Here is a 12187-nt window from a genome sequence, read left to right as displayed (position 1 = left end):
TAAGATAGGATACTGCTGTTGACTTTCATAAAACTGGACTATTTAACACCGGTGACTTGAGAGTGTATCATGGCATTAAAAGTATTTTCACTTAAAATTTGTGTCTTTTTGCAAAAGGGATTTACAAAGAAGAAATGAAGATATAATACTGTAAATAATATATCATTATATTCCTGGAAGGCTAAAACAATCAAATATGCACAAATATTTTTATAAGCCAAATTCTACAGAATAATTCTATTAAAGTGACATTTCTAGAATTATAACTTGAACTAGAAGATGAGTCTCTGAAATACTAGTGTACATCAGGCTGATTTCTTGAAAGCACATAAAAATGACAGATATTCTGAGGTTTGACATTTCAAAAAATAATTCAGGCATTACACAGGATTGTTGTTGTTCTTAAAAAAAATTCCCTCTGACATTCCCAATTTGACAAGAAACTTAATACGGTTCTTATTTTAAGAAGATTAAAAAAAAAAAAAGGCAACTAGACTCCAGTTTTACTGTCAGAATTTAAGAGGGATATTGGAAAAACAGCCCACAAGCAAGTGTGAGACATAATTGTAAACTTAACAGATGCCTGACAAATCCAATTCCAAAAGATGTTATTCTTGTAGATTTTAGAGTACAGACATAACATATAGTATTTTTATTGTCAATGATTTTTAAAAGCAATTAATGTACTTTCCAAATATAATCAATTCATACAAATTAGTTATACTACTGTCTTCCTAATTTCTTTCTTTCTTTTTTCTTTTTTTTGAAATGGCATCTTATTCGGTCACCCAGGCTGAAGTGCAGTGGCATGATCTTGGCTCATTGCAACCTCCACCTCCCGGGTTCAAGCGATTCTCCTGCCTCAGCCTTCCAAGTAGCTGGGATTACAGGTGTGCACCACCATGCCCGGCTAATTTTTGTATTTTTAGTAGAGATGGGGTTTCACCGTGTTGGCCAGGCTGGTCTCGAACTCCTGACCTCAAGTGATCACCCGCCTCAGCCTCCCAAAGTGCTGGGATTACAGGCATGAGCCACCACGCCCCTCCTGTCTTCTTAATTTCTATTTGATACCTTGTAAGCAAGATTACCAAGTAGAACCTTGATACAATGTATGAATTAACCAAATATTTTAATTAGCCAAATTCTCATCTAATAATGTATTAGAAATACTAAAACATTATATATTTTATTTATGTATTCAGCTTTTTAAAAAGGCATCTATAAGAAAGCACACTGAGATATATTAATAGTTAAAAGAGTGACTTCCAAATAACTTCCTGAACCTGTGCTAAAGTATACATATACTATATGAAACCAACTTATTTACATATCCTAAAGACTAAAGGTATAATTGATACTCTTGGTATTCCAAAAGATGACCCTAAAGCACCGATAGTGACATGCTCACCAACTTTCAACAAAGATAAGCCAAAATGGATTTTCAATTAACTTTCACTTAGGATAATTATTTTCCTTGATCATCCCAGTCTTCAGAGATGTTACTGTAAATGTTATTGTAAAAAAAAAATAAATTCATAATGCTGATTTACCCCAATGATACTAGATAAGGAATTTCCTAAACTAGATGAACTATAAATTATTTATGTAATAAAGGCACATAACTATACTCCCTCCACAATCTCTCTTTTGCAGATTTCAGTACCCCAGAAAACTATGAATAGAAAGATGTGATTGTAATAGTCACTAGATTTTGTTCCTTGTTAATAACTGCATTTTCAAATATTTTATAGACTGAAACTAGTATTAGAAATGTTTTAGAAAGGTCAGTATTCACAATTAATGTAATTGAGACAATAGTATCTACTATTCCTCTTGACTTTTAATCACATATGTTTTATTATCATCTCAAGATACATTTATTATCATCTCAAGATAATCCTTTTCAGTTATCACCAAGTGTATTTATTTGTTCTGATGCTTCACTGGCTGAAAGATCAGACTGCTTATTACAACAATGAATGTTATTCTTTCGTTTTCCTCAACAATGCCTGGTTGCACAACATATCTGCACCATTTGTAATTCTGCCCCTTTTTCTCCCAAGTGCTCGGAGTCACATTATTCATTAGATTCAAACCAAAGACTGTACAACTATAAGAGATTTCCAAACAATCAGGAGGTATACATAGTACACATACATAGTACAACCATGTAAAATAGTTTTTCAGCAGTGTCCTTAATATTTGTCTTTTTCCCTTTGCTTACAGTTGCCTCTATATAGGATCAGATTTTCAGTTTGCACTGAGCTCAATGGATTTGTGCTACAGTGAAAAGCATAGCTACAATGGAATTAGAGATTACTACTATCTGTTGCAGTGGTATATTTTAAAACCTAATTTTGGGGATCTTGATTTGCCATGTAGAAACATATCAAAAAGGGGTAACAACTGAACTTTTCCTTTCCCGTCAGCCCCATACCCAACTAAACTCTACCTTCTAATTCTTTTCAAAGCCTTTCATTTCTTGTTTATCCCCACTACCCAACATTTTTCCTCAACTACAGACTTTTGACAGCTGTATCCCTCATTTAGACTTGTCTCCTTTCAATCTAGTGTCCAGCAAACGCAATCTTTAGAAAACACTAATCTAGTCAAATTTGGTCTCCTAATCCCCCTTATGGCTACCCATTATCCTCAGAATAAAGCCAAATTTAGTAACAAGACCCGTTAGATCCTTCATGATTTACCTCCAGCCTACCTTCTCAGTCTCATTTCTCAACACACACCAGCTTGACTAAATCAGCTTCCTCAATATGTCTCTCTCTCCACAACCTTATTCATATTGTCTTCTCTGCCTGGTATACTCCTCTCTTGACCCCTTCTATCTTCAGTTGATTAACTCCCACTGATTCTTTACGTCTCAGTTTAGATGTCACTTTCCCCAGAAAGTCTTGACTCATCCAGGTTAGGTGCTTTTCGTATCAATTCTCCTAGTACCCTGTGCTATCTCCACTTATCACCCTGCCTGTTCATCAGCCTCCTTGACTGACTTCTTCATGGACACAGCCACCATGTCTTTACACACTTCTTTTCATTCAAGAAAACCTACAAGAGCCTAGCACATAATGAACACTTAGCAATTTGCTGAGTAATGAATGGCCAAGAAACTGAATGTGGTAGGTCCGAGTTTCTCAGCCATATTTATTACTACCAATGATTCTAAGAGGGAACCGAGAGGGGCACACTTGATTCCCCTAGGGGTTTTCCAGAACACAGGCTGATACAAAATAAAGGTAGTAGATATCTGAATATTATTCTTAGTCTCGTGAATGGAAAAAGTTTATCAAACGTACAGCTGTATCTTTTTAGCTAGTGACTTAACATGACTGAACTAAAGAGATAAAATAAGAAAAATCCCATTCATCAATGCTTTCTTTTGACTGTACCTCTAATACTTCACTTCCCAGAGATCAATAAAATAAAAATACTAGTCAAGTTTCTTAATTTGCAAAAACAATAGATTCTACTTATCTAACACTTCCTAAGCCTCAACATCTATGCTAAATACTTTTTAAATTAAATTTTCATAACAAAACCATAAGGTAGAGGAATTGTTAAAATCCTCATTTACTAATAAATAATCTTGGCACAGAGTTTGAATTCAAATCTGACTGCAGAGCTTAAGCTCTTAACTGCAACATCATCAACCTGGTAACTCTCAACTTGGTAACTCTGTCTGGTCTGCTATATAATAATTCTGGAAAGGCAGGGAGTTCAAATTTAGACTCTGCTGATAACTTCTACTAAAAGTACATGTGAAATAAATACCTGAGGATCTTTCTATAGGTCAAAAATGGCAAGAGGTTTCATCTTATATGTCAACTCTAAACAGCTTGGAATGATTTTCAGTGCTTCACTGACAGCAATAATCAGTTCCAAGGAAAAGACTGCAATGATAGTGAGGAGTGAAAGCCATAGTCTTACCGAGGCTCATTTTAAGTAACTGTTGATTCTGTTTCTGGATATCCTAAACCTGCGTCACATTTCAATACCAGACAGTGACCTATTAATTAGGGAAATGTCTCTCCTAAAAAAACTATTTGATGACATACTCTTAGTATGTTTATTAAGAATAATTTTTTAATTGCCATATAAAGTCTTTGCATCTCCTGTAAAGCCAATGCTTGAAAGTTTGTTCAACAGGTGATTTAATGACCATTGCACAAATAAGCCCAAGGCAAATTCTTCTCATATTTTTGTATTACTAAAAAGTTTTTTTCTCTTTCTCTCCTCCCTTTATCAGACAATGAGAATAATATTAATAGAACATATTGTTTCCCTTTCTGCCTTCATTCAGAATCAAATATAGTATTCAATTATAATATTAGTTCAAATTTTAGGTACTTTTCTTTGCTCTTATTACGTTTTAATTTATAATTTCATTAGTCCAATTACACAAGGGTCATATTACAAATTTTCAAATAATTTTGAAAGTGTATAGGACATAAATTATAAATGAATTCAGTCTTTATTTTGGAGTGGGAAGGATTCAGGCATGATCCTACTTAGGCTGTCATATTAGTCCATCATATCATGTGTCAGTTAATATTACAAAATACATGAAGTCAATGAAAATACTATTCTTTGTTTTACCTATGTATTTCCGTATTACTAGAAAACCTATTAAGTTAATCACTTATTGAATATTAGGATGAAGTCAGATGTAGTCTCAGTAGGCTGAAAACTCTTAGAAATAATGAGAAACGAGCAATGTTCAAACATCTCTGTGAAAACATGTGAAACAATAAACGTGAAGTAGTGAAATAATGAATGAATAATGAAATTCATTCACCCTTTGACAGTCCAAAGGAATCCCACGAGCCACCTCAAGGAATCACATAAGAGTAAGAAGAGGCTAAGAAAATAAATCTGGTAATGGTATAGAAATGGTAGGAAAATTTTCTAATAGTGCCTTAATTGTTGCACTGAGCAAAAACACTTGCACACATACACACAAACTTAAAAACATGTAAACATATACAGATACATACAAAATATAGTTTGTGTTACGCAAATAGAATATATTTGCTGAATTAGCTTTTCTAACTATATGAATTGAAGTCATAAAAATTTTTACAATTTAGACACTCTTGCCTCTAAGTTCTTCACCCTAGACTTTTTATAGATCTACTCAAATAAGTCTACCACACATTACTGAAAATTCCATAAACTGCAAAATTCTACAAAAGTACTCCATTATATAATTTAAATTACCTCTAAAATTTAATGATGAGAAAAACGTGAGGGCTCATAAGATTTAATCATGATTTAATTTTTAGAACGCAAATCAAGAAAGAATAGAACCCAGAGTACAGAATCAGTTGATTAAATATATACACTAAGAAAAATGCAAATTTGATAAAATGGCAAATTATTCAAGTGAAAATATGTAAAGAAAAAAATGAAAATGTAAAAAAAATTCTAAATTGAAATGTACTGGGATAACATTTGTTATCTCACTTACTTTAAGCTGGCTTTTAGATTACCTTAAACCGACATTTTAAAAGACAATACGAGACTCAGCAATCTTTCCCTATTTCTACAATATACATAAATGATTAAAATTTACGGGGCAACGGAGGGCAGAATATATATAGTAGCGGTCTCTAAGTGTATAAAAAGGTGAAAAGAAACAAATCATAAATAAGGGACTGCTTTGAATTTATCTAAAAAGCCATACAATTTATTGAGGGGAGTATTTAATAAACACTTCTTATTAAAATTTCCATCTGATATTTTCTATAAGTACAAACAAAACATGTATTATAAAAATTAGGGTCATGTTCATTTGAACAATTAATCAGAAAGTACATTCTGAGTACTAAGGATGAAAAAAGATATTTAACTGATTATGTTTGAAGGAGGCAAAGTCAATGAATGGGAAAAAATACAAAGTGCTCTATTAATTTAAGCATTAAAAAGACTGATCTTATTATTGGAAAGTCAAGTTTAATACTTATTTCAAGCATAATACCGTTTGTTTTTCTAATCTGCTATATGACTTAAATATTGTTGCATATAGTTGCAAAAATGAACAAATGAAAAATCTTGGTATTCCTGATGGTCTTTCTAGACCACGTTAATTTTGGTTTTTCTGGTTAAATAACAAAGGAATAGAATTATGGATAGAGTAGTTCAGCAACAAATTTTCCATTAAGATATGAAATCATGCCATGAGTTCCAAAAAAAAGGGTTAGTTGTATAAATCTGGGTAATAATCACTCATGCAAAAATCAGAAAATACCTGTACCGAGCCACCATGTCTGTCTGCTGCAAGGTGAGCTCTCAAATGGTGGGGATTTGCCTGCTGGGAGTCCCAAGCTGCCCTGTGGTCTGCCGACTGCCATTTATTTAATGCATATGGCATGCATGGAAGAAGAAAAACCCAATATGTTAAACATTTTATCCTCATAATATATAAAACAAACGTATAAAAGGAAATTTAAAATACCCTTACTATTCTGAATCATGGTGCAGTTATCTTTGTATACAGAATGTGGAGTGATTTTAATTAAGTTGCCAAATTGTGTAATGATCAACAATAAAAATAAAATAGAACCATAAAATTTTAGAAGTAAAAATACTTTAGAAATCACAGACTCTACCCTCTAGCTTTATAAATGAACTAATAAAGAACCAGAAAGGTAAAAATGCCATGACCAAGAAAGAACTCCAAATAAATCCTGGGCACACTAGAAGTCCACCCACTATATTTTTACACAGTAGATGTCATCACTGGTTTTCTGATGAGGAGCTATTTTTGGCAAGGTACAAATGATGGCCCTTAAAATAACTGTACCTGAGATTCTAAAAATATTTTCTCTCTTGCTTAGTCCCCCATTTCTGATTCTAAGGATAATATGAGAAAACAGAAAAGTTCTTTGAAAAGGGAGAAGCACTATACAGAATACTATGAGAATATGACAAAACAATTTTTTTTCTAAGTGATAATCCTACATACATGAATCTCTCTGCTTCCTTGATCTCCTTTTATCTGGTTCAAATTAAGGAACCCATGTCTATGAAATAATCTGAAAATTCTTGATGTTTTTAGATCCCTTGGCAAATATTCATGGCAATAACAAACATCATAACCTACCAGTAAAATTAAGAGAAGTTTCTTAATAGGGGACAACTTCTGTTTCAGGAAAATGTGGACAACACTAATAAAAAGTAGGGAGAAGAATATACTATTTAAACTTTATTACATGTTTGGTTCTGAATTAGCTGCTTTATATATCACCATATTTTGAGGTAGATATTATCATCCACTTTTACTGATGAAGACAGTGAGACATTAACCACTTCCCCACAGTTACAGACCTACCAAGGAGGACAACAGGAATTCCAACTCAGAGCATAATGCTCTTCCAATAATACTACCTAGCTCCTTACGAAAATTAAATATATTCTAAAGCCTTCAGTACTCTTTTCTTTCTTTCTTTTTCAAACAAAGTCATGAAAATCTTGCCACAAAGTGCCAAGCATATTGGAGTATGGGGAGCCTCAAGCATATTGTTGGCCAGAACAACCTTAAGGGGAGAGATGTAAAATTCAAGTAGACACATGAATACATGTTCTGGCACTAAGCTTCCTAAATTGTACAATGCAAAATTACATACTCTGTGGCATAAAGTATGTCATCAAAACTATGATAGTTCTATAATGTCTTTTCGTTAAGCCCTCCAAATCCATAACCAGAATTAAGTAGATTTGTAGCTTAAGTTGAAATCAAATCAGATGAAGTCAAGTCTAGACAAGATCAAAGAATAAAAATGATGCTAAAATTGAGACAAACATCTAGGGCAATGCGCAATATTTTGGGGTCATGGAACTCTGTAAGAATATAGTAAGAGCTACACGCCCTCTCCTGAAAATAAACAATTACATGTACCCAACAATTTCAGGATCCCCTCAACTTAAATCATTTATCTAGGGGCATTACAAAGGTTTAAGTCACGTGAAATAATCTATCTTCCTCTGGGATTGTGAACTGTGGGTTTCTTGTAGAACTTAAGCTGCTTAGTGGTCTAGAGATATTTAAGAAGTTTTTTTTAAATATACAACTTTTCTATCATGATGAAAGTGTGTATATTCACATCCCAAATTCAATATATAAGCCTATCCTAAAGAATTGCCTAAATATTATACATATATGTGTGTGTGTGTGTGTGTGTATATATATATATATACACACACACACACCCTACATTTAGTGCAAGAAGGACTGGACAAATGAAACATGGTTCCTACCCTCAGTGAGCTTATAATCTAGTTAGCAAGACATGTCTGAAAGATGTAGAAAACTAAAAGTCTAAAACATTAGATTTATAATTTAATTCAACAATAGAGGAATTTCACTTATTATAATACCTAACAGCTCAAGTGGAGAATTTCAAAGAATACCATATTAATCTTCTTCCAAGTACATTCAAGGAATTAACTCTGGCTTATAAAACACAAACTAAGTCTCAACTTCTGAGCCATTTCTTTCTTTATACAGAATCTTTTCACAGCACTCCAGCTATCAACTAATTTTAATTTATATATGAAGTAATTTATGTATGAGATGCTTTATAGTACCAATTTTTCTAAGTCAAAAATTTAATATTAATCTTTTAAAACTGGCCATGCTATAAATATATATATAGCATAATATTGTTAAACACTCCCTAAAATGTAGCATTTTATTTTGCTATGATTTTTAACAAGTGGTGTTCTTTCTTTTGATTGTCATCCTGTTTTAATCTTTAATCTTCACTTAAACTTTGATGGGATAAACAATATAAAAGTCAAAAAGGACGGCACACTATCCTTCTCCAAAAAGGATTGTAAGAGAAAATTTCTAGACACTCCTTAACTCAGTGTGATAGTGAAATTTTTAAGTCAAAGATGTCTTCAATAAAACTTTTTTACCAAAAAAAAGAGAAAGAGAGAGAAAAATTAAAACATTGCCCAAAAATTTCAACAGCTTTCTATTCCTTTACCTGGCCAGGAAACGTGAACTCGCTACTTGATCAACTTCTATGCCTTATCTCAGACTGACTCTCTACCCCCTCTCTAATCCATCTCTACCTACCTTCTGCTCCAAACAAATTGAACCACTTGCTATTCCTCAAATTCTCTATTTTTAAACTTCTGCTTCATATTTTATATTATTCACTCTCCCCAAAATGCCCTTATCTTCATTTCCCTTTAAAAATTCCATTCATTCTTTAGGTTCATGTCAAAAGCTACCTTTACCATAAAATCTTCATAGAGCCCCACATATGATCTCCTCCACGCTACTTTATTAGTGTTTCATGTACTATAGCTTATTCTCTTTTTAAATATAGCTATTTCTGTATTTATTGTAATAATAATAACAGTAACAGCAGACACAAGAGTTTTGATTCAAAGCTTACTGTATGCTCTAAATTAACATGCACTATTTCCATTTTATAGATGAGGAAACTGAGGCTTTGACAGATTAACTTATTTGCCCAGGGTCAAGCCATATCCATGTATGCCTGATTCTAAAGAATTGAGTGAACTCTTAGCTACAACACTGCTTTTAGACACTGGTGACAAAATCATTCTTAAAGGTTATACAGTCTTCTTTACTTCTGAATTTCTATAATGTGTAGAACAGTAGCTTTACAATAGCAGAAATTCAATAAATAATTTATTGAACTAAACTACAGTTAGAAAGACCAAGTGTTATTACAATTCATTCTAATAGGGTATCCAAATACTTCCATTCTAATAGAATATCACATATTCCTAAAAGTTTACACTAATTTGTACCATTAATTAAGGATTTATGATTAAACATTTTAATGCTATTATTAAACTAATAAACAGTGAAATTAAGAGAAAATAGATTATCTATCAAAAATATGTATTTTCAATCCTTCAGTCTGTTTTATCTATTGAAGAAAAAAGTGTATGTTTCAATCATGAAAGGAAGGTATTTCATATCTAAAGGGCAGCAAACCTGGTTTTTGGATTGTTGCATCTTATCTCTGTGTTGATGTGCTTCTCTGTTTGATGACAGAGCAGGATCTTGCTGAACTGCACCCACTGGAGTAGGCTACAATACAATAACAATTGGTATCAATACCTTCCATTTTAAAATTCTTATTTAAAATCATTTAGCTGCTTAAAAGAATTAAGGAAAAAAACAAAAGACTGTTAAATAAACTAAGGCTTTAAGTAAAGGCATCATTCTCAAAATATGTTGTTAAAGCTAAGAAGGTAAAGCAAAAAGAATATACCTACTTTTTAAAGTGTTTTTAAAATATTTAAATTCTTTATAAAGTACTTATTTTTACATCTACAGAACACTTAATGCTGCCATTACTTTTAGGCTACATTTTCATATCAACATGATAAAAATGTATATGTTTATGCCTCTCATTTCCAAAGCAAATGTATACATAGAATAAACTTTTAAGAAAATTAAAAGAATAAAAAAACTAATAAAATTACTTATTTCCAATATTTTGACTTAAAGAGACTCATACAAATTTTAATTTTCATCAAGGGATTGAAGTATTAAATTAATCATGAGAATATTACACAAAAAAGAGTATATTTGACATTAAGAACTAAATCAGGATGAAAAGTTAAAAGTAACTCTTCATGCTAAAAGGCAAAGAATCCAGATGTAGGGCTTTTGAAAAACTCAAAGAACACTAGTACGGCACTACCTGCAGAAATGTCCTTTAAAAAACAATAAAATGAATCCTTTAAAACAACTATTTGTTCTCAACTCTTTTCAATTGAAGATATTGTACTATTAAAAAGGCAACAGATACTGTAAGTAATATATTATTATATAGAATACTCACCAACTGTTTACCAATCCAGTCATATTCATAATCAAACATATATCCTTTTCGATCAAACAAGTCAGTAAAAAGCTTTCTTAAGTAGTCATAGTCTGGTTTTTCAAAAAAATCTAGCCTTCTTACATAACGAAGATATGTTGCCATTTCTTCTAGAAATAATATAAAAATTATCTGGACTATACTTTTCTTTAATACTCAATAATAAAATTAAGTATCTAAAAGCACATTGTATTATATAAAAACACTTGAAAAGTAACAAAATTATATTGCAATTTAAATTTTTCTGAGTTTAATTACAACAAAATTAAAAAGAGGAAAAGAAGGAAGGGAATAGAGACACAAGAAAAATGGGAGGTTTAGTTTAACAACCACTATTTTTGCTTCATTTCATTAGGAAAAGCTAAAATTTTCATTTTTATAAGATTATTTTTAATATTTGGTAGTATGAGAAGTTGAATAAGCAGTTTAATAATGCATGATTAATCACAAAGCATCATATTCAGTTTATAAATTTAAAATTTTATTTAAAATACCGGTGAGAACTGATTTATATGAAAGCATCTGCATTGGCTTGCTGGATTTCCTTTAGAATCAGTGACATATACTAACTAACTAATAGAGAATTCAAATTCCTAACCTTGGCTTTGAGCAGTATTCTAACCAATTAAGCTAACAAAGGAAAGCTCAAACAAATCTCAAAAACATAACACAAGAGGACAGTGTAAGTCTTCTCTTCATTTCTGGTCATATATTTAACAATTATTTGGCGATATACAAATCTCTGCATGCTATTATAATTCCAAAATGTATTAGATACATGTATCTAATACATGCAAAAACAAACAGACAAACAAACAAATATATAAATATAAAACAATGGGCAAAATGGTGAGCAATTAGTAAAGCAGGGCATTTCACCATCAGGGCACAGAAAATCACTACAGTAAGAGATGGTAAGTTACACCTAGCATTCACAGGCAGCCCCAGCCAACAGGAAAAAGATCACACCCAGCACAATGAGGCAACAAAAGTGGTGTGCAGTGACCTTCTTTAGGTGGTGACTCTCCCACTATTCCACTTTCTAGCTAAATACCTGGCTAATTTGATTTGGCAACCCCATTTTTCCCACCTTTATATAGGCTTCCTTAATGACAACTACCCTATCTGCCTACACTAAACTGCTAGTACTATTAACCGACATTTTAAAAAATCTACTTCTAGATATTATAGCAAGAAAGGAAAATATATAATTAAAGTTTGCTGTCAATGAATAATATAAACAAGCTTGAGAAAGAGCTACTTTTGTTATGTTGATAATATAATTATTACATTAATAA

General features: G+C 31.9%; 1 protein-coding gene across 15 annotated transcripts in view; it reads right to left on the bottom strand.

The window, feature by feature from the left end:
- CSNK1G3 (casein kinase 1 gamma 3) overlaps positions 1-12187 on the bottom strand; it is a 107252-nt gene that overhangs the window by 15483 nt on the left and 79582 nt on the right. For 6 of the 15 annotated variants that reach the window (XM_034960422.3, XM_055112592.2, XM_034960420.3 and 3 more), the window contains 2 exons: positions 10851-10996; positions 9995-10090 (listed from right to left, as the gene is read on the bottom strand). In XM_034960422.3, coding sequence (XP_034816313.1) covers positions 9995-10090; positions 10851-10996 — 242 coding nt within the window. Of the gene's footprint in view, positions 1-6262; positions 6359-9994; positions 10091-10850; positions 11000-12187 lie in introns of all 15 variants that reach the window. The other 9 variants (XM_055112596.2, XM_034960421.3, XM_034960419.3 and 6 more) reach the window with 3 other exon arrangements.

Source organism: Pan paniscus, chromosome 4 (genome assembly GCF_029289425.2).
Source record: "Pan paniscus chromosome 4, NHGRI_mPanPan1-v2.0_pri, whole genome shotgun sequence".
Classification (NCBI taxonomy): Eukaryota; Metazoa; Chordata; class Mammalia; order Primates; family Hominidae; genus Pan; species Pan paniscus.
Note: the sequence above shows the minus strand (reverse complement) of the source record. Positions and strands in the feature narration are given on the sequence as shown.